A 22,813-nucleotide genomic window follows, 5' to 3' on the forward strand; every position below is an offset into this window, starting at 1 on the left:
CCTGAGCTATTTTCTAAAGATTTTTTATACATTTGAAAACTTGTAAAATAGGACATTCATCTATGAGTAGGCCTATACACTTTCTACTTTTGGTACTTTAAGTACATTCTGATACTAACACTTTTGTACTATTATTACTCAAGTACATTTTGATTCCGGACTTTTACTTCTACGTTGCAGTATTGATACTTTTTCTTAAGTAAAACAATTGAGTAGTTTTTCCACCACTGCTGACTACAAGGCGACCCTCGGCTCGAATCTACTGACATTACAGGCGGAACGAAAATGTGAGCTATCGCCAGTTTCCGGAATGTTTATCGTGAAGGACCCATGCAGGAAAGGCGTCCCAGCTGTGACCTGCTAATGTTAGCATTCTTGTAGCTACAGAGACATATAATGATGACTTTGAAGGCTCTTCAAAGGAACAAAACGATAAGATATGGCGTGCCCATGATGGTAAATCGTTTGTTCTATTCAATCATCTTGTGCTTTTTGAAGGAAATGTTAAGTGAGTTGGCTAACGTTAACTCTTTAGCTAGTCAATGTTACATACATGTATGTAACAGTAAACAGTATGCAGTATACAGTAAACAGTATGCAGTATGTAACAGTAAACAGTATGCAGTATGTAACAGTATGCAGTATGCATGTAAACAGTACATTGTGTTTTTCTAACATAGTAAAGCTACGAATTATGTTCACTTCTGCTGTTATTGGTGTGTAAGTTGAATGTATGTTAGCTTCATATGAACCTCTTGCCATTTTGTGTGTGTGTGTGTGTGTGTGTGTGTGTGTGTGTGTGTGTGTGTGTGTGTGTGTGTGTGTGTGTGTGTGTGTGTGTGTGTGTGTGTGTGTGTGTGTGTGCGCCTGCCTACCTTTTACTGTCTATGGTGTGACTGTGTACATAAATATTATATATTACCTTATAAATCTGTCTATGAATACATATACTGTATATGCATTTATATGTTTATAACGCCTTAATGTGTATCAAAACGTAACCTGCCTTATTGCCAAGGTTTTAAAGATTAATACAATCAATGCAGACAAATTGGGGTCAATCCTATATTCCCATGGGTCCTATTAGGGCTGGGTACATACATTAATATGTGCTCCTGACAAATTCCAGTCTGTGTAATAATGAAGTAAAATCCACATGGGCCTATTTCGTTTTGTATTTCAGGTGCTCATCATTGGAGGTTCCTTCGGACTGAAAGAGTTTACACAAATCCGATATGATGCCCAGAAGATAAAAAAAAAGGTTTTCAGCCATTTTCATTGATCGTTATTTCATTATAAAAATGTATTTCAGACATTTATTATATCGTTGCTATTGAGCAGAAACCTCAAATCTCCATAATTTACTTTGTATATATTTTTTGACAGTGTCTCACAAAAGTAGCCAATGAATTTATAAGCTCACAACGTGTTGCGATGTGACACGTGAGCTTGTAGGTCTACTATTTTTGCTATTTTAGAAACGATTTCAAGTGAATTGTGGTTAAGAGTGCCTCTGGATTTTATAAATATTGAACCAATGAAAAGTATTAGCAAGAGCTTGACTCTTGACTATTTAACAACGACATCGGATCCATATGTCCTTTTTCCCCCCATTTCCTGAAACGTAATGGTTTTTGGACATATAAGGTTTCCGCCCAACAGTGACGTTCTTATCAGGGGTAAAATTCCCAGACTGCCACCTTAGCATGCAAGGTCACAAACACACACAGGACTCATGATAATAAACCATTAGATGGGTTACGTATTGTCATAGTTGAGTACACATCTGGAGATGTGGGGTGAACTCCCAGGTAGACACTGTCATGAATTTCTAATCCTGTTCAACTGTGCAACTAGGCCTCCTAGTGGTATGACAACGTCATTGCTTCTAGACTAGAGAGTCACGATTCTGGTATCACTGAAACCTGACAGTATAAAAATAGCACACATGCTCTTACAGTCTGCCAAGACTGTATCACTGCAAAGGCTCCATGCAGCTGACGAAGGCCTACATTATTTTCAAACATGACATACGTTATTGCAGCTGCAATATTATTATTATTATTAAAATACGTATCCAACACTTAAAATGCTCAAGGCATTACACCAGTTCAGGCTTCATAGGCACTGACTTGATTATTAGGGTGAGTCAGATCAAGAACTAGAAGTGAGAGCAGATCGTGAAGACTTCATTAAAATTATAGAACAACCCCATATTAGAAGCCATTATAATCTGATGAGTAGGCTGTGGTGAGTACACAGTACATTTTTGATATATCCATTATCCGTAACTAGGGCTGGGAAATATGGACAGAATCAAATGTCACAATTTTTTTCACCAAATACCTCAATATCGATATTATGACTATCGTATTGTGACGACTTTTGACAATGTTTGAAAGTATTCAATTAGGGCTTAAGTAAATATGGGTCCCTTTGGTTACTTTTGTACACTCTCAGAGTTAAATGAGTGAAATTGGCAGGGGCGGGGTTGATTGTTATGTGCTATTTTACCGTGACAAATGCTAATGCTCGTCATCTGGCTGGGTGCCAGATGGCAAGGCATCTTTTTCTTGTTGCTGTCCATGTGAGCTGGCAACTACAGTGAGCAGGACATTGGGTGGAGATGGGGGGGGGGGCGGGGGCAACTGGCATCATGATGCCCCCTGGCACTTTTCCTTTCTGCTCCATACAGCTGCCCCCATGCTACTTGTTCTCTCTCTCTCTTATGCGGCAATAAAGCCCCCCCCCGCCCTTTGCTCAGCCAGCCTCTCCTTAAAACCCTATGGTATGAAGACACTACTGTGACGTTTATATGCGTGTGTGTGTGTGTGCATGCGTGCACTCAGAACACACATCTTTCAGTCCCAATACATACATCTTGTAACGAACCACACGTCAAACCACATGCAGCTAAAACCACTCATGCCAACCCCCCCACATACACACACACGCACTCTTTGAATACATCACCATCTAACAGACTGATTCCTTTTTTTTTCTTTACTTGATGGCCTCCGAGATGTTGACCCAGTTAGAGTTTAGTCTCTCAAGCCACTGTCTTGAGATCTAATGCTTAATTTATACTCGTCTTATGATGGAGTTGGGCGCTGAAAATGGCAGATCTACAAGCTCAACACATTGCGATGCGACGTGTTGTGAGCTTGTAGATCCTTTTTAATAAAGCATTCAATTACTTCGGGTTTTAACACCTAGGTTTTCTTTGCCCCCCTTTCTTTTTTTTATTGTTTTTTGAACCCTCCTTTTTTTAGATTGTTGTTTGCAAATGTTTTTTATTCTGTACTGTAGCACTTTGAGATTGATTTGTTTCAAATGTAAAGTGCAATAGAAATGTTTTATTATTATTAGCTATCTTCAGCACGCAAGTTAATCGTACTACGGCATATGAGTCAGGCTTTAGTCTTTGTAGTAGGACCCAATTTGCTTTTCCAGTGAAATCAATTCAACCCCAAGACGAGCACGTGTTTCCCCTTCGAGACCGGTTCCATGGGAGTTTTCCCCCTTGCCTCTGTTGCTCTGGGATTGGTATTTGGGAGAATGTAATATTAATAGTAACTCTGCAGTATTGGTTCTTATACTAATTACCATGGCAGTTAATTCCGGTGCACTGGATGCTGCATGATAATTTTGTAGTAGTTGCTTTGTAGTTGTCTCTACAGGGGGCATGTGATTGTTTCTTGGTGTGTGGGTGGCTGAGTGTGTGGGTAGCAATAAGAGGCCTATTAAAATAAATGACATGTTGAATATCGCCAGTCACTAGAGTAATTGTAACATTATTGCAGTGAAATATTATAACTCATTAAAAATAATGGATTCAAAATGGATACATTTCTATCCAGAGCAGAGCCAGACTCTATTTAAATTGCAAAAAGAAAAAAACAATGGCAGCATTCCATTGGACTTCTTCTCTGCAGGGCGTCTCTCGCCAAAGAAACCTCGTTTCACCAAACCGTTAGACATCCAAAGCCGACAGGGTTTTAGTGAAGCTGCCAATGTTTTGCCAAATCAAGCAGAATAATTTACAAGGGGAAAAAATAATAATTTCACCACCATCCTGCTCTGACAAGGAAACCCTCCTTCATCCTCTGCACTCCCTGTCTTTCTTTCTTTCTTTCTGACTTGAATGTTGCTTTCTTTCTTAATTTCGTTGAAACATTTTGTTTCTTTCACTCCCTGTGTGTATGTGAGAGTGCGCATTTTTTTGCTTGTGAATGAATGTAAGCATTTGCCACCAAGCCATCCAGCTTAATCACTTCTTTCTCTCTCTTTTGCTCTCTTCCCCACACTCCCAGATGGACCCTTCCCTGGAGGCCAAAGTGAACCTGGAGAAGCAGTCAGTCATTCTGGAGGAGGAGTTTGAGGTAAGAAGAGACAGGAAGGTTTAGGATGCCCTCAGGGTGGGATGCTGGAGGAAAGGAGTCCAGTAGTCTTTGCTCTGTTGGTGGGAAAATGTAACTGGTAACTTTATTCAATTATAAACACTTAAGACCTATTTTAAAGACGTAATAAAATATTCAAAAAAAACGGATCTACAAGCTTGCAATGCGAGCTTGTAGATCAGTTGGTTTTGAAGGTTTTCGCATATGACGACTTGCCCAAAAATGGGGAGACCAGTTTGAAAGTGGTACAAAATCGGAACAAATCGGCTGAATAATTAACGTATCATAGAAACTTAAGGATAACCATTTGTGCGTGTACATAAGACGCAAAATAAGACTTCAATCAATGATAGGCTAAAGGGGAAGTAACGGAGAGATGATGAATTATTTTCTTTTACGCTCTTGAAAGATACAATAAATAAAAACTCTTTCGATGTCTCAATGTTAATTGTTCATTATAATGTATCCATGAGAGTCTGCTAGGGCCCAGTCCTGCTATCTCCACTGTATTTTAGTGGGATATTGAAGTCTAATCTACAAGCACACTGCAGGTGCACCTTTTCGTACAAGCGTTATTTTTGTACAGATAAAAGCCAACTTGTTAAGACTTGACAAATGATCTGGTTTAGTTCTGGAATGTTAACACTTCCTGGCCACCGCAAGTAAAACCCCTAACCTCCTGCTGGATTATTTTCTCAATGCAGAAAATGAGGGAAAAGAACTTAGACGGTTGGAAGAACATCCGTGGCCCTCGTCCCTGGGAGGACTCCAAGGACTATCAGGAGCAGCAGCGTGCCAGTGTGAACAAAGAGGCTTGATGCCCGGGAAAATACCAAACATACTTTACACTCTGCAGCCTGAGAGACTCTACAAAAACCAGGGGGGACTCTAGCAACAGCACCGTTGAGAGCCAATTATCTCTGACGCCGACAAGCCCAGGGCACAGGCTCCTCCGTTTTTGCCTTGGCTCACCTCGAGAATTTACACTTTGTAATTGTGCACTGTAATATTTTGAGGTCTCCTCTGACCTTGAGACTTGGGCTACCTGTGGGGGGATGTTAAGTTATACAATCTTGATAACTTTGACGCAGTTTTGATGTTGGTGTTATAAGTTGAAAATTGTATGATGTATTTAAAGCTCCCACATCCCACTCGGTGCTGTTTGCTGATTGCGGGTTTTCCTCAGCCCATGGTTTATATAAATGTCCAGTAGGGGGCGTAAATGAGTATTGGTCAATGCCTTACACTGGCATGCACACAGGTAGAGAGAGAGGGGATGATTTTCAATCTCTGTATGATTTCTATGAGTCAATACATTTTGGATTTGTTTTAATTTGAGCCTTTGCTTTCAGCGATATTTACCAGTTGAAGGTATGTAGGTGTAAATAAAACGTCAGACCAAGGCTCTCTTACGGCTTTATAAGCTTCAACAGTAATTTCTTCCACTGACAGTTATTACTTTGCAATGCCACAGATTTATTATGCTCATTATGGAAATGGTATTACCTTCGCTTGCTTGTCTCACAAATAAGAAGTGCACAACTTTGGCTGTGCACCACTGCATCTCAATATTGATACATGGCTACAGATAATGACCATGAATGAGGAATTTAACCAATGAACCCATTCAACTTGATATCTAAGCTGACTTGATCCACAGGAATAAACGTACCTGAGCTCAATAGCTAAGTGGAGAATTTTATGATACATTTGTGGCATTTATTAATCTCTTGCAACCCCACTTTAAGGGCACGGTCACACCGCACTTTCATTCTACCTATGAGGGTGGATTCTGCCAATGCATTTCAATGGGAATGGAGTGGTTTGCTGCCATTTGCGGATTCCCATTGAAATGCAGAATCCGCCCTCATAGGTAGAAGGGCGGTGTGACCATGCCCTAAGGGCGCGCTCCCACCAAAACATGGTTGGCTACTGTTAAACGCAGGTTGTGCGCGGCCACAGTTTTTTGCAGCCAGCGGATTCTAAAAAACGGGAGTGACGCACCTGTCACTCACTTTCAGGACCCTCCCCGTAGCCCGCACCGCCTTCTGCCTTGAGTACCATGGTGCTTCCTGAGTCTTTGGACGGTCCGCCTTCGACTCACCCGATTGGACAGAGGGGGAAAATCAGCTCCTGCCTCCAGCAGTTATATGCTTCAAATGGATAAGTCGTGTAGAGCGGATAAACGCACGGTCTGCGCGACATGCGGAAAGATCCGCTCTTGCGTGAATCCACGCATTTCCATTGACAAAGCATTGGCAGATTCCGCCCTAGAGGTAAAATAAAAGTGCGGTGGGAGCGCGCCCTAAGGGCCCATTTGCTTTTGTTTTCTTCTTTTTTGTACTGTGACCGTTTTGCTGTCTTAATATCTATTTCTTCAGTGTTGCAGTTTTAACAGTCTTATTTTTGCTTTTGGAATTCATGACAAAGGCACAGAGCCACCAGCTTATACGTGAAGATTATTTTCAGTTTACCCAAATGTGGATCTTTCCTACTGAGCTGCTTTGTCATCGTTGAGGTTTTAAGCATTAGTCTGAGCTAGCATGCACTGGCAATCCTCCATAATCCACCTAATAGATCTGAATGACAAAATGGCAATCAAGAAACATTGTAGCTGGATTAACAGATCAAAGCAAGGAAAAGCAAAGCATTGTAGTCATTCTACAAAAAAAGAGAAAGTTGCCTGCCCTGGCAGCCAGGTATCTCCAAATAAGTCCTCTCTAAAAATAGAGCATCCCACGTGCTGGGAAGTCTAACCCTCACACTGAATCTCACACACTTATCGTGGATCCTCCGCGGGCACCCCCTGGGCTGTTTTTGATTAGATGTACTGTCTTAGAATCAAAACTGCTGCAATGTCTGGGCTCCCTCTCTAGAAAAGAAGGCTCATAGCTTAGAGTATTACCAACAACATTTAACACTATACTATAACAGATGTGCCATGTAGCCTACTGTATGTGCTGTAGAGTCGATTGTACATGTTTATCATATATCTCACATTGTCATGTGCAGCCTCACATTCAGGCTATAGGGTTGGCAGTAGATGGTATCAAGTGTGGGTCAATGAATTGTGTCCTTGCTTGCTGCAGATTTGCTGATGCTTTTATCCAGAGAGACTTAAATTGAGAAATTAATGATGAATTGTTTTTTCTAAGAGGCTTTTGTGTGGGACAGCCTATCTAGTATCTAATCACAAGGTACCTTTACTACAGTATGTTGGATGGTTGTTAGATCAAGCCTCCTCTCAGGCAGCAGCACCCCACATCACAAAACAACAAAAATGAGGATCTGTCTGAACAGGTTTGATTTCAATGAATGACCCTTTATACTGTAGCCTAGAACCTTTTAGTAAATTGCATTAAAAAAATCACACCCTGTGTGAAGTGGGCGGTGTCTTCCTAGCTAACCACAATACTGAATGGAGTCAACCAATATATATGCTTTGATCTGAAAGAGCCACTTAGTGTCAGCATGTGTCTTGCTAGCTAATCACAATACTGAATGGAGTCGATCAATCATGTACAAAAGATAAATACATTTATCTTTTGTAAAACACACTTTATGATGGACAAAACCATAACTTAAAAAAAACAATAATTTGGTTTTTTTAAAGGTATCATGACATTCATTTTCACTTTTTTTATTTTCAATGTTTTATTTGGGGTTTTATGACCTCAATTACACCCAAAAAACCTGAACTTAGAACATTCAGTGGATTTTCTGTGGTCTGGGGTTTTCTGAATAATTAGGCTGAAAAGTAATCTGAGCTTGGCCCTTCGACAGTGAGGTCACAGTCGATTAATCCCGCCCACTCTCCTCCTCGCCCCTCCCCTCCCCTATCCTTTCCTTTGGGGGGGGCGGAGCAGAGGCGATGATTGACAGGCAAAATCCCTCACCAGCGACACCCGCAGGCAAAGATTTCTTTTTTCATTGCAGTTGAAAAGGCTTTAGAAATGTGAGAGAAAAACACCTGCCATTGATCACTGGAATGGAATTTTCACTTAAAACTTTTTGTACACTTTTGAAGGACCAGGACAAAGACTTTGAATGTGGTGTAATAGTGAATGTCATTAAACCTTTAAGTTATGGTTGCTTATATAGGGCTATGCACATGTGTCATGTGACACTGGCCAATCACATAGGGCTATGCACATGTGTCATGTGACACTGGCCAATCACAGTCCTGAATAGATTGTGATTGGCCAATCACAGCGCAGGATAATTGTACAAACTTTTAGGGCCGGTTTCACTGCCCAAGATATTTGTACATTTTTCCAAATCTCACTTATAGGGGCGGTTTCACCGCCCAAAAAGACAGCACCCCACACTGACGAAGACCGCTTGAGCAATTGCTCTTAACCTTCATGTCTAATGTATGATTCAGTATTATTGGCAGTTTAGCCGGCAAATTACCTCACAGATACAAATCTCTGGTTTTGTTGGAATGGACATTTTTCCACTCCAGCTTTCGTACTGTGTTCAACACCAGCTCTGGAACTATATGTTGGCCTACAATCAATGTCCACCAGAGCCATCCTTTGGTGCCCTCACCTTTCCAGCTTACCTACTGTACCATTTATTTCAATAAACAAACCAACCTCTAAGCTAGAGGTCTGTCCTGCTCTCACCCTTTTTATTTTTATAACAAAAGAACCTTCCGGTTGGCTGCCACTAGGTGCTGCACAGTAAGGGACAACAGGACTCCTAATCATTTCTGACACCAGTTCTCCTCCATTAGCATCACTCAGTCTTCACATTCCTTATGTCTTCATTTGAATCCATCTATCTAGTTGCTTTTGAATCCTTCCATTTTTGAACATGCAGCTCTATAGTTGCATATTTCATCAATATACTAACATGCCCCTCCTCGACCCTTTCCAAGGATCTGTAATCTTTATAATTGTTGCTAAATCGTGATCTTATCATTGTGAGATTGGAACGATTGCCTATCTGCTCCCTGTCTTTTTTTGCAGAGTAGAAGGAATTTTCTTATTTTTTGGCAAGTTTATATTATTTATTTTCTACTTGGCATCAGCTTAGACTTAATCCTCTTTTTTTCCTGTACGGAAGAAGTGTCTTTGGCTGTTAAGTAGCAATGATGTCAAGCTGTTCACTCCAGTGATATCAAATCTCTCATTTGAGGATTTTGTTTATTTTTTTGCTATCTGAAACAGTGGTGCGGTTTAAGCAGATCTTATCCCTGAGCTCTCAAGTCCATATTTATTTGTATTTCTTTCTCTTCTATTTTTTGTTCATCTCCCTGTTATATTTGTCCTGATTTGTGTGTGTGTGTGTGTGTGTGTGTGTGTGTGTGTGTGTGCATACTATAATGTTAAATCTGAGAAAGAGTTAGACAAATCTTCCTTAAGCACTTCAGGAGATGGAGAATTGGCTATTGTTTGTATTACAGTGTAAACCCCAGTTCATCCTATCTTTTCGTGTGTGTGTGTGACTGTGTGTTGAACCAGTGACCGTCACCTTTCTAATTACCCATGCCATACAGCTTCTACTGTCCATAGACTACAGAGACCAAAATGGACCACACTTTCCAAGGGGCTGACTATCATAAATGTGTGGTCATGATGCATGACAAGTGCAGGGGCGTGGAGGGTAATTCAGGGCGTCTTTCACGTTCTGTTAAATTTTTCATTCCAAAATGCAAGAAAACGGTATCAAATATTCATAGCGCAAGGCTAAGAAAAGAAGAAATCAAATTCAATATTTACCACGCTGTTCTGCAGCTAGGAGAGCTAATTAATTCTGAGGGGGCGAGAGCCAAGTTTGTCCTCCACCGTTCTAAAAGGATGTTGCCAGGCCATCACAGCCTGCATGTGGAAAGGCTCCACAGAACCACCAGTGATGTTCCAGTCCAATGTTTGTCAACCTTTTGAGGGGCCTGTAACTAACATTGAAGTAACATCTGCCTGCAGCTCTAGTGGTGACACCAGAGAATAGAATGAAAGCAAAATGCACTTACTACATGCCATAATGAAATAATAGATCAAATGGAAGAAAACACAGAGTCCTATTGGGACATAGACATTTGGAGTCATAATATTGATAACAGAAGAAATACAAATAGAGCATAAAAGAAAAGGAACACGATAGCAAAAAAATAAACTGATCAAATAAAGGAGAATGGTGATATTACTATAAAAAGGCATCCATTTCTGCATCCTGCCCCCAGTCACACATCACCTTTTATTTCTTTTTTCGGATCAGTACACTTCTCCTGAGTCCTTTAAGTCTGAAATGTAACCAGCAAAGCTGTTTGTTATTATTTATTTTGTATCAGTGATCATTTCTCCCCCTCAGTCCATTTCTATAAACCCTAGAGATGGTTGAGTGTGACAGTTCCAGTAGATCAGCAGTTTCTGTAATACTCAGACCAGCCCGTTTGTGTCCAGCAGCCATGACATATTCAAAGTAACTTAAATCACCTTTCTTTCCCATTCTGATGCCTGGTTTGAACTGCAACAGATCGTCTTCTCTTGATCATGTCTACAGGCCTAAATGCATTGTGTTGCTGCCATATAAATGACTGATTACAAATTTGCTTCAACATGCAGTTAGAGTGTGAGAGTGAGAGTGTGTGTGTGTGTGTGTGTGTGTGTGTGTGTGTGTGTGTGTGTGTGTGTGTGTGTGTGTGTGTGTGTGTGTGTGTGTGTGTGTGTGTGTGTGTGTGTGTGTGTGTGTGTGTGTGTGTGTGTGTGTGTGTGTGTGTGTGTGTGTGTGTGTGTGTGTGTGTGTGTGTGAATGGATAATACATTTTGTCTCTGCAGAACCCAGGTTTTAAAAGTACACCCACCTGCCAGGGAAATAGACCTGTAAGGTGAGTTTATTGACTTGCCCTCTGTGGTGTAACCAATTCCTTGCTACCTATTTCACACCTTGCCCCTGCTTTGGCAGGTATACTTTTTGTAGCTTGTCTGTCTAGTGGCAAAACAGTTCTTCTGAAAGGAGAGAAAATACTTCAGGTTCTGTATGCCTTCAAAGTTGACTTGTCATCACAAGTGAGACGGAATGTCTCCTGTCACTGTGTATTTGAAGTTTTTACGTACGTACAATATGAATGTATGCATGAGGAATATATGAATGATAGTGTGAATGTGCATGTATGCATTCATGCATACATGCACATTCACATGTACTGTATACTGTATACAGGGCCTTGCCTTTTATCTTTCCCATGGAAATGGCCCTTATTTATTGTATTTCGTTCCTTCTTATTTTTTTTTCTATTTTTCCCCCCAGTCCATTTCTATAAATAGACGGACGCTTGGCAGCTGAGGGGGAGTCCACGCAGAACAAATGCACCCCTCGGCTGTTTCACTCCATTCACCACATAATGAGCCAGACGGAACGCACACAGATCGCCCCCGTCACTTCCACTCTCTCCGGGACCGAGCCGGGGCCACACCGTTGCCATGGTGACGTGGCTCTGGGCAGAGGTACCGTGAACGGGGGTGGGGTGGTGGTGGGGGCTGGGGTTTCAGTGCTGAGGCATGATCCAACGAGAACCCCCCAACCCACCTCACCCCACCGCGCCCACCTATGGTGGCCAGGCAGTCAGGCAGACATACAGCTACTTTCAAATGCACTGACCTCCCCTAGATCAGTTTCTGACTGTTTTCTTATCTCGTACTTCTCCCTCCCTTCCTCCTCTCCTCTTTTCCTCCTTCCCCCTTCCCTCTCTCTCTACTTCCTTCTGTCGCTCTCTTTTCTGTTTCATATTCCCGTTTAGTACCATGAGGCGCGGACATGGTACAGATGAATAGATGAGCCTCATCTCAATCCCTTTGGTGCGAGCATGTGTGTGTCGGGTAATGAAGAGCCTACACTTCTGTGCAGAATACCCCTCTGATGCAATGGATTCATTGTGGGTATTCCTCTCTCTTTCTCTCTCTCTCTCTCTCGCTGTCTGTCTGTCTGTCTGTCTGTCTATCTGCGTGCGTGTCGCTCTCTCTCTCTCTCTCTCTCTCTCTCTCTCTCTCTCTCTCTCTCTCTCTCTCTCTCACCCACCCATCTTCCTGCAATTCCTGCAAATGCATTCCAGACCAGTGAACCACTCAATGCTCAGCTCCAATGGCTGCTGCTTCTCTTGCTGCAGGAGTGGGACTCTCCAAAGAGCAGCTATATAGTGTGTTTTTGGAGGTGGTCTCTGTGGAGAGCGTCTATCCAAAAGTACACACAGTTTGCTGCAGGCTTAGCACTGGGCTTCCTGCCATCTGTGATGCACTGGGTTGCATGCTGTACATTTATAGGCTCATTTGAACGCAAAATCCCCCCAAGTGGACAAAACAGCAGTGATGTTGTCAAGCTTTTGTGCAGATATATTGTATACCCTCTTGGTTTGCACATAATGGAGTAAACCTACTATATCAGGTTCTATGTACAGTTGTATATATTAAAGACATTCACACAATGGAAAATTAAATATTAATCTATTTGAGGCAAAACGTTATGTGTGGTGCAGCAGGTGGCTATCTTTGGGGCAGGATATCTACTTCCTTAAACCACCATTGTGTATCACCAACTTTGTTCAATTTGCTGCTAAATCCCATGCCTGCTGCATTGCTCTTTGCCTGACACCAACTGTTGGGAAATGGATGTGCTGCTGACTGGAGGTGTGGGGAGCAAGATTCAGCAAGTGGCTAACTTGCATATTGGACCATGATAGGTTTGTGGGATTGGTGACATCACACAGCCGTTTCAGAGTTTGAGGAAGTACAGATAAGCTCCCCACCTCCAGTGGAAGAATCTGAAAAGGGCGCTCTGGTGGCAAGTTCTACACACAACATTCTATATAGTCAAAGTCATGCTTCCAATAGGAGTTAACTGTAGAAAAAAAAGCTTTTTTTTAAGTAGACTATAAGCAGTGTTGCTGTAGACTAGGCCATTCTTGTGATCAGGCTATGGTTTTCTGAGCCTAAAAAGTCTCCTCACAAAAGCTGATCATGTCACCCGCAGTCTCTTTTTTTCTTCTACTGACGTTGTTGCAATTTAAGCCTACAAATTATCAGCATGTGCAGAGTGCCGAGCACAGCAAGGGGTGGGGTCGGGGGGTAGAAAGAAAGAGAGGGAAAGAGAGAGAGAAAATACAAATCACAAAGTGCAAGTGCAGCACTATTCTCTTGCGCTACTGTATCGCTTGCTGCCTGCTCCAGATTCTCCACTGCTGGCTGCTGCTGCATGCCAGACATTTTAATGAAACTGATCCAGGGCTGCAACTGCCATCAAGTGCACACAGTGGTGAAAGAATGAAGAAAACGAAACTGTGAGAAGGAATATACATGCAGTGAAGAGAGAAATGGAGTTCCCTGTTCTATTCTCACAGGATCAATGCAGCCAGTCAATTTCTGTCCATTTCAGAACTATAAGTCAGACCCACCTGGTGTTCTGGTCCATGGTTAACAAATGCAGGCCTGCTGTGTTGATTACAAGTAAAATCCATTAATCGTCAATTTACACATGGATGACTTTGATGAGAGAAGCAAGAACACACGGTGAATTCCGATCCCAGCATGCACTGTAGTGTACAGGCGCCTAGAGGCCCTGCAGAGCAAACTACTTAACCACATGAACCCTAGCATCCCTATTTTGGGCATGTCATAATAGGCGAACATTTCGTAAGAATTAATGAATGAACATTAGAGACAAATTGCAGTTCTATACAAGCTTGCATTATATTGCGATGTGAGGTGTTGTGAACTTGTAGATCTACTATGTTTGGCATACAATAAACTGAACAAAGAAGTAATTATGTTTAAGTGGTTAAGTCAGATGGCATTTTCCCATTTCCATCATCCCTATTCTGGGGGTAAACATTCACTGAAAATAGCAGATCTACAAGCTCAAGCTATTTTCCACAAAGAGATTTGGAGTATAGAGGGGGAAAAAAGAGAGCACCAAGTACAGTTGCAACTTGGGTCTGCTTTCTATAATAGAGGGTGTGAGTGGTTTATGGCATTACATGGTGAGGAGACAGGGTAACATGAGGGGGGGATGAAGGAGAGTGCAGAGCCAAGAGGACAGTGATATGGAACTTTGTATTGGCCTTCGGGGAGGGGGGGGGGTTCTATGGGGCCTGATTGTGTTTTTTGAATTACACGTTTGATTTAACAAGGGTGGAAATCTGAACAGGCTAATAAGATTCTGTAATATAGTGCTGAGCTGTGTAATTAAAATCGGATCCAATTGATTTTTACTGCTGTGCATAGGCTCCATCCCCAAAGACAAGGGGTTCATCGTCACACTGAGCCAGAAAGACTGAAAGTCTCCTGTTCTGTGTCTTTCTGCATATAGGCTAATGGTTATTCATTATTGATTCATTGATAATTGAATTAAATTACTAGTAATTATGCCTGTATTAACATTACATGCAATTTGCCCCGGGTGTTTCAGTATAGATTTTTTTCCCAAGTGCTTTGGGTTTATGTTATCTATAGCTTGGGGTGGTGCACAGTAAAATCCTCAATGTAAATTGAACTCTGACCCAAATGGACAGTTTTTACACTCACAGTTAAATGAACACTGGGGATTTGACTGTGTGATGTGGTACTAGGTCAACATCCTCTTCCATTTTTGGTTTATTCTATTAGGCAGTACTGTAGGTCATTGTATTGTATCGGGGACTTGAGTCTGTGAACCTTGCTTGAATGCTCAGTGAGTACAGGGACAAGCCGATTATCCAATGTCCAGTAATTAATACCTACTGGGAGATGGTGACCTTTTTGCAATTGTAAGAAGGAGGATGCAATGAGCAGGAAATTGAGGTGGACAACTCACTTTAGTCAGTTTGTTTTTTGTGAATGGAGATGTGAGGGATTCATTGACACCCGAGTCCATGAAATGCAGAATGTGGCTTTACCTTAACATTTTTGCAAGAGGTCTGTCTTGGTTTTATGGTACCTTCACAAATTAAATGTCAATAATTGCATGATTATTGAACAGTTGCTTGCCTTCTCCCATTAGTATAGCCCAAATTAGCAACTGTTATCCTAATGACAAATGCTGACATTCTGGAGGTAAAATAGTGGATACAAGAAGAGGGGGCACTAAGGAAGAGTAGACACCTTGATCTAAAATTGGCTATTTTGTCCAAAATGTGAAAAAATAAAATATTTACAAAATGCTCTGAAGTTGTGTAAAGTATACATAATTTGAACATGCATGGTACATCATTATCAGACCTAAATGTATCCTTCAACTTCTTGTTTATGCCCAAAATGATTGTATAAACATGGTTTTGTAGAAATTTGTTGCAATTGTAGAAATATTAGGCCTTGATTGGCGATTGGTTCAAGAATGTTCTAATCATGTATACTTTACATTACTTAAGACCCTTTTCCAAATATTTTATTTTGTACTGTAGAATTTTTGGAAGCATTGCCAATTTTACATCGAGGTGCCCACTTTTCTTTGTGCCCACTCTTCCTGTTACCAAAAATAGCACATGTCTGCTATATTAATATTGGCTATTTCCACCTCCCTCCTCCCTTTAACAGTTGTCATGATAGAGCGAAGGCCTACATCATTTTCTCGGTTTGTGGTGCAGGTTTCTCCCAGCTGATGGTGACGTAGATGCGCGCCTAGTGTGTCTGACTTTTGGAAAAGGGGGGCGGAGGGGTGTAGGGGCGCAATCGCACATTTCTATGTATGCTATTGGAATAATCCTGCTATGTATTATCACAAGGATAAACCTATATGCTCTTCAGACATCGGCACAAGCTACGGAAACTGACTTGCATCCCGCACCGAGGAGGACCAAGGGAAACAGAAAACCCGTATAGCCATTCATTCCGATGGCGTGCCAAATGAAAATAGCCTGTACACCGATATGCGCAACGAACTGACTGGCGTTTGAAGGGATGTAAGTGTAACGGTCGTGGTCATATAATATTTATTGTGCCGTGCCATAATAGCATCTGGAGAGAGAGGACACCCCAAAAGGAGATCACTTCGAAGGGAGCTTTCCGGCGGACCAGTGAGGTGAGGAGGACCGACATCACAGATCTTCTTCTTGCGCTATCGCAGACGGGAGAAGAGGAGGAGGAGGAGGAGGAGAAGAGGAGGAGGAGAGGCGCTGATTCACGGCTTGCGGGAGAGCCGTTCGGAGGGGCTCACACACAGGTTCCATCTCCACCACCAAGGCTGCGACCTTAAAATAACGACCCCCCCCCCCCTCCTCCCCTCCCTCGTCATTGACAGCTTGGCGACCGGTCTCTCTCCGTCAGACGGGGTAGATCCATAGAGTTAAAGGGTAGATCGGGGTAGAAGGAGAGGACGAGAGGCGATCACCTATAGAAGCCGGTTTGATCCAATACACCGGGGCTGAACGTCTCCGTGCAGGACAGGACAGCGATCACACCACGCAACGGGAGAGAGAGAGGAGCACGTTTAGGCTGGAGAGACGTTCATAGAACCAATTATATATCCAGGCGACTGTTGACAGACGAGAGAGCGATAATACATCGGGTTGGAAACGGGCAGCCCAAAGCAGTCTCTTTATAAACTCTTCGGAATACAAATCCAGGTAGGCTAAATAGTGCATTGATGTAGCCTAAACTGATGTTAAATAGCCTGTCTTAGTGAGTGATGGTTTTAACCATCAGTTCAACAAATACCCCAACAGTCTGGCGAAAGGTTTATCAAGCTCACTTTTCACATTATAGCCTAGGATTAGGATACCGATATAGAAATTGCTACTACAGCTGCTGTTGGATTTAAATGAGCCCATGTCGTTGTGAGTTGGATCAATGTGGGGTTGCAATTTGTCAGTCCATCGCTCTGGCTGAGTGAGGGGGGCCGAGGGGGCGGGGGGCATACCTGTCAGTCTCTGCTCTTCATAATTGTGCAGATACATATGATGCAATGACATGGTGGGTGTGACATTAAGTAAGTAGGCTATAAGTGTGCCAAAAGCATTAAAAAACTAATATAGGCCTTTTTGGTTATAGGATAGACAGACGTCTATGATTGGATTTTGTATTATTATTATTCTTTCTAATTATTATTATTATTATTATTATTGTTGTATTATTATTATTATATTAGTATTATTTGTATGAGATTGGACTTGTCTTGGACGCCTATCGACCGGGCTATTAATATTATAGCCTACATTTAAGAGGTTGGGCTTGCCGGTTGCCTTGGCGACATTTCCAGATGTTGACAATAAAGGCCTGTTAATGTTTTGACAAGCAGGGTTAGCCTAATCTTATTCAAACGCGTAGACTATACTGTACATGTGAAGTTGTAGCAAATGTCTATCGGTGATACAAGGGATTCCCCCCCTGCTTCAGGTATATAGGCAACACAGGGCCGCATATTTGTTGTGCAGTGTTGCCATGTCCGCTTATTTTAAGCTAATTTGGGCTTGTTTTTCTGTAAAGTTGCTAGTAAATATTGGTTAGTTGCGGGTTGCGTTTTTTGGGGGGCTTGTTTCTAAAGTAACTTTGCTTATTTGGGCTCGTTTCCCAATTGTTTAAACCAGTGGTTCTCAAACATTTTCATGGCAAGGACTCCCCCATATTAATATCTAGGCCTATTTGTCCACAGACCCCCCCCCCCATCTGAAAATATTATGTGCAGGGGAGGGGACCCCCCCCCCCACACACACACACACACACACACACACACACACACACATGAGGTGCCCCCCCACACACATGATTTGTGTTATTAGAATGTTTCAAGAACGTTCCAAAATTGAAGTCCAAGATGTTTTTTTTAAAATAGCAGATCTACAAGCTCGACCTCAAGCTGAGCTTGTAGATCGGCTATTTTCAAATAGCCGCTTAGTCGCTTCTTTTGGGCTTGGTTGCCCATTTCTCTCACTAAACCTGGCAACACTGGGAATCGGCCACACTGTGTCTGTGATGATTTATCAGCAACAGCTGAGGTTGTCCTGTCCCCCACTCACCCACCCCCGTGTTGCCTGCTGAGGCTATGTTTACGGGGATCTCAAATAGCCACCTTAACTATGCACCTTAAACATAAGACTCTCTTTCCCAAAATAGGGAAAGAGATCAGAGATGGGCCTACGTTAGCACTCAGCTCATAGATGCCTGTCTCATCAAGTGTCGACCGCATTCTGACCAGTGTTGCCAGGTTCTGCGAGAGAAACAAGCAACCAGTCTAGGAAAACAACAAGCCCAAAAGAAGCGACTAGTAGAGGCCACTTGAGCGTTGGATACCGGTTTTTACAAAAAAAACTAACCGATTTTTACAAGCAACTTTACAGAGAAAGAAGCCCAAAGTCGCTTATAATAAGCGGACATGGCAACATTGATTGACCCTGTATCTGCTCGATGATAGGATGCCAACGTGTTTGGTGGGATATGAGCCTATAATTCTAAAAAAGAAACTGAAACTCACTTGTCTGCTTATCCACCTTTAGTTTAGCTAGAGACGCTGTAATTGCGGCAGCATGATACGTTATAAAGCTATTTGATTTTGAATAGGCTAGAGGCCTATTATTTGGTTACTATTGAATAGGCTTGATTAAATGCCAATGGCATATTCACAATGCACAACACATTTGCTTAAACAGTAATTAGTATGCAAATTATTTTTGTGTAGCTCTTAATTGAGGAGTCATAGTTCCGTTGCTGGTTACACATAGAGAAATTAAATAATGGTCCACTATCCATTGCCTGTCCCAAATGCAATTTGTGGTGCAGGCGTGAAGAAATCAATACCTCACAAATGGTAAAACACTGATATATTATCAGCTGGTGACTAAATTTAATCACCTATGGGGTTTACATTGTTAACATCAGGATCTCATAATGGATTGCAATCAATCAATCAATCAATCAATCAATCAATCAATCAATCAACCAACCAACCAATTGAACCAACCTACCTACCAACCAACCAACCAACCAACCAATCAATCATTGAAATTGACATTAGTGGAAAGGATTGGGTTGAAGGCATTGAAGCATGTGTTTTTTTCCTCTTCTTTTATTTTTCTTGTATTCCGCTGTATTAGACTGTTGTTGGTGGTGGTGGAGGTAGAACCTATACTTACTTACTTTGGGTGGAGATAGAGCAGTAGGCTACAGTAGTAGAAGTACCATTATTGGATGTGCTACAGTTGGACCTTGAGCACCTTGCATTTCAACAAAGGCATATTTATTAGACAGGTGAGGAATTCACTTATCTATTAATAATTCATTATTTTCTCTCACTATTAAAATACAATAAAAAAACACATTGTTGTATTATGTAATGGGCATTATTAGAGGATCAGCATCTCCAAATCTGAGGCCATGGTTCTCAGCAGGAATCCGATGGATTGTGCAGTCTGGGTAGGGAACAAGAATTTGCCCCAGGTGAAGGAGTTTAAGTATCTCGGGGCCTTGTTCACGAGTGAGGGGAGGACGGAGCAGGAGATCAGCCGGAGAATCGGAGCAGCAGGAGCGATATTGCAGTCGCTGTACCGCACTGTTGTGACAAAAAGAGAGCTAAGCCAGAAGGCAAAGCTCTCGATATACCGAGCAATCTTCGTTCCTATACTCTCACCTTGAATTGTGGGTCATGACCAAAAGAATAAGATTGCGGATACAAGCGGACAAAATGAGTTTTCTGAGATGGGTGGCCGGCCTCCCCCTTAGAGATAGGGTGAGAAGTTCAGTCATCCGTGAGAGACTCGGAGTAAAACCGCTGCTCCTTGACTTGGAAAGGAGCCAGCTTAGATGGTTCGGCGTACGGATGCCTTCCGAGCGTCTCCTCGCTGCACGTCCCACTGGGAAGAGACCCTGAGGCAGACCAAGGACCAGAAGGGGGGATTATATCTCCACACTGGCCTGGGAACACCTCGGGATCCCCCAGGAGGAAGTTGCTCTGGAAAGGGAAGACTGGAAATCTCTGTTGGAACTGTAACCCCCGCGACCCGATTCCGGATAAGCGATTGAAGATGGATTGATGGACTCAAAAACTAGTATATGACGTGCCAAGTGTTTACAGTCACTCATTACCATTTCAACATGATATTTCTTATGGTATTTTATACTGATACAATGGCTGATGGATCAAGGCAAGTGGTAATTGCCAAGCAATTGGCTTGTTGTGCTCCATGCTACTGTAGTGTAGCCCAGACTTTTTAGATTCCCTGTGTCGATCTGGTGGTTTGCTTTTGGATTTATCTACATGCCTTGCGTTTGCCTTTTTGTTTAGCTAATATTTTTCAAGATTAGGTTTACTGCTCTTTTTCACCAATGCCCTGGTTCATTCTATTTCTACTTTAATTGACACCTGGGAGCTGCCCAGCACACCAGATTTCTTCTATTGAAGTACTGGGAATCACTACTAATTGGAACTAGCGAGGGCAATGTAATTTCAATACTGATAAATGTAGTAACATTTAGTGTCACACACATTTGTCAGAAGTGTTTAAATGTAACAACTTTATTACTGTACGTACACGGAACACGTGGTCAGATTCAGATAAATTCTTTATTGTCCTTTATTGAGGAAATATTTTTTTCCCAGTCTGTACACAATCAAATACTCAAAACTCAAGTATAAACAAACAAGAACATCACAATAGCACAGTGTGCCCAGGCTATTTAAGCACTTGAACTCTATAGACCGAATCGTCATGATATCACCTCAACCAAAAAAATATTTTCGGGGTAGATAACGCCGTCACATTGGAGCAGTATTATTCATTAAGCTTATTTCTGAAAGAACAGGATTATGATATTGTTATTGACTATTATGTTGACCAACTAGACATAGCTAATGTTCTGAAAACGTCCATAGACATTCTACCATTCAAACATTCTGATTTGGTCTAGCGTCCTGTTTCCGGGCATGTCATGATAGGTGAACATTCGGCAAACATTCAGGAAAAAATCACAAAACTGCAGTGTAGTTGACTGTATTGAGATGGTGGCAGGCGTCATGGGCTATGGTCAGTGTTCTGTGAGTGGTGGCACACAGTCAAATCCTCAGTGTTCGTTTATAACTTTAATTTTATTATTATTATTATTCTTTTATACCTATCATCACATCACACAGGGGAACTTCACCCAGCTGAGTGCTGCCCACAGAGGAGCGTGGAGGGGGGAGCAGTTAGGGGTTGCTCAGGGACACTTTGACACATTGCTGAGAGCTGGAATCTTACCTGGGACCTCCGGGACCTCCCAAGTCCAGGCGGGCTCAAAAACCATTCAGCCAATTTAAATGTTGATGTCATTAACCCTGGCATCAATATTCCGGCTGTTATAGGTCATTATAGGCGTAAAAGTTTAAAAGAAATGTCAAAATAGCTAAACATTTCGAAAGATTGCAGATCTACAAGTTCAGTGAGTTGCATGTGACACGTGAGCTTGTAGATTGTCTATTTTCGCTATTCGTCATATGACATATTATGTATAGGCTTAAATGGTTAAATTAACACTATGGATTTTACTGTGCACTGTCAATGAGGGCTGTCAGGTTGGGAGTAGGGGAAGGGGGGGAAGTCCCGAGGTTGGGAATCACTGACCTACAATATGTACCCATTGCCAGCTGACTAGTTGGGTTAGATAAGTCCATTGATATCTTAAAGCAGTAGTTCTCAACCTGTGGGCCAGGGCTACTGTTGATTTTCAGGTGTGCCCTGATCCAAAAAAGGTTGAGAACCACGGTCTTAAAAGAAACTGGCCCATTACAATGGGAAATTAAAGGGGACAGACAGGTGAAATTCAAGGAGTAAGAATTTAGGTGCATAATGTACACATTTCCAACAATACTAAAAATAGAATATAGACGAAATCTAACGGCTTGAATCTCAAATACCAGCATGGGGCAAAAATACAGCAAGTGTGCAATCTGTGTAATGTTCTGCTTCAGTAGTTGCTCCCCTTTTGCTTGTAACATGCTAAGGAACTCCTTTGCCTTTAACCACATGAACCCTAGCATCCCTATCCTGGGGTCAAAGAGATTTGGTGTAGAGGATAAAAAGAGAGGACCAAGTACAGATCCAACCCGGTCAACTAAAAGTATTAGTTTACTAAGTATAGAGGGTTTAAGTGGTTACATTTTGTTTTCCTCATTCATTGCTGCCTCATTGTAGTTTCTACCCAGCCATGAGAGAGAGAGAGAGAGAGAGAGAGAGGGGGAGCTTAATGTGGGCCATTATTATGAAGTGTGGGTCAAACGTGTGTGCGTGTGTGCGTGTGTGTGTGTGTGCGTGTGTGCATGTGTGCATGTGTGTGTGCGTGCGTGCGTGTGTGTGTGTGTGTGTGTGTGTGTGTGTGTGCGTGTGTGTGTGTGCGTGCGTGCGTGTGTGAGAAAGAGAGACACAGACAGAGAGAGGGAGAGAGAGAGAGCCATGGTACAGTATGTGCCTGCCTGTGTTTGTGCAAGGAAGACTGTATGCGAGAGAGAGAGATAAAACTGAGGTGTGTGCATGTATG

General features: G+C 42.1%; 2 protein-coding genes across 3 annotated transcripts in view; both read left to right on the plus strand.

Annotated features, from left to right (window-relative positions):
• Nucleotides 1–318: 318 nt before the first annotated feature.
• cox16 (cytochrome c oxidase assembly factor COX16) lies at nt 319–5,823 on the plus strand. Its single transcript, XM_080414622.1, has 4 exons — nt 319–456; nt 1,184–1,261; nt 4,314–4,382; nt 5,105–5,823. The coding sequence occupies exons 1-4, from the start codon at nt 397–399 to the stop codon at nt 5,216–5,218; spliced, it is 321 nt and encodes a 106-aa protein (XP_080270748.1). The 5' UTR covers nt 319–396; the 3' UTR covers nt 5,219–5,823.
• A 10,837-nt stretch (nt 5,824–16,660) lies between these two features.
• slc8a3 (solute carrier family 8 member 3) overlaps nt 16,661–22,813 on the plus strand; it is a 119,608-nt gene continuing 113,455 nt past the window's right edge. For both annotated transcript variants that reach the window (XM_080415088.1, XM_080415089.1), the window contains exon 1: nt 16,661–16,935. The gene's annotated coding sequence lies outside the window, so the exon portion shown is untranslated. The remainder of the gene's footprint in view (nt 16,936–22,813) is intronic.

Source organism: Gymnoscopelus braueri, assembly GCF_963280865.1.
Source record: "Gymnoscopelus braueri genome assembly, chromosome: 19".
Taxonomy (NCBI): domain Eukaryota; kingdom Metazoa; phylum Chordata; class Actinopteri; order Myctophiformes; family Myctophidae; genus Gymnoscopelus; species Gymnoscopelus braueri.

What these genes read in the sequence shown, in the direction of transcription:
- cox16 (XM_080414622.1), top strand. Translation starts at nt 397, where the DNA reads ATGATGACTTTGAAGGCTCTTCAAAGGAACAAAACGATAAGATATGGC. An exon ending in GATATGGCGTGCCCATGATG is followed by an intron (nt 457 to 1,183) that starts GTAAATCGTTTG and finishes TTTGTATTTCAG; the next exon opens with GTGCTCATCATTGGAGGTTC. An exon ending in TTCTGGAGGAGGAGTTTGAG is followed by an intron (nt 4,383 to 5,104) that starts GTAAGAAGAGAC and finishes TTCTCAATGCAG; the next exon opens with AAAATGAGGGAAAAGAACTT.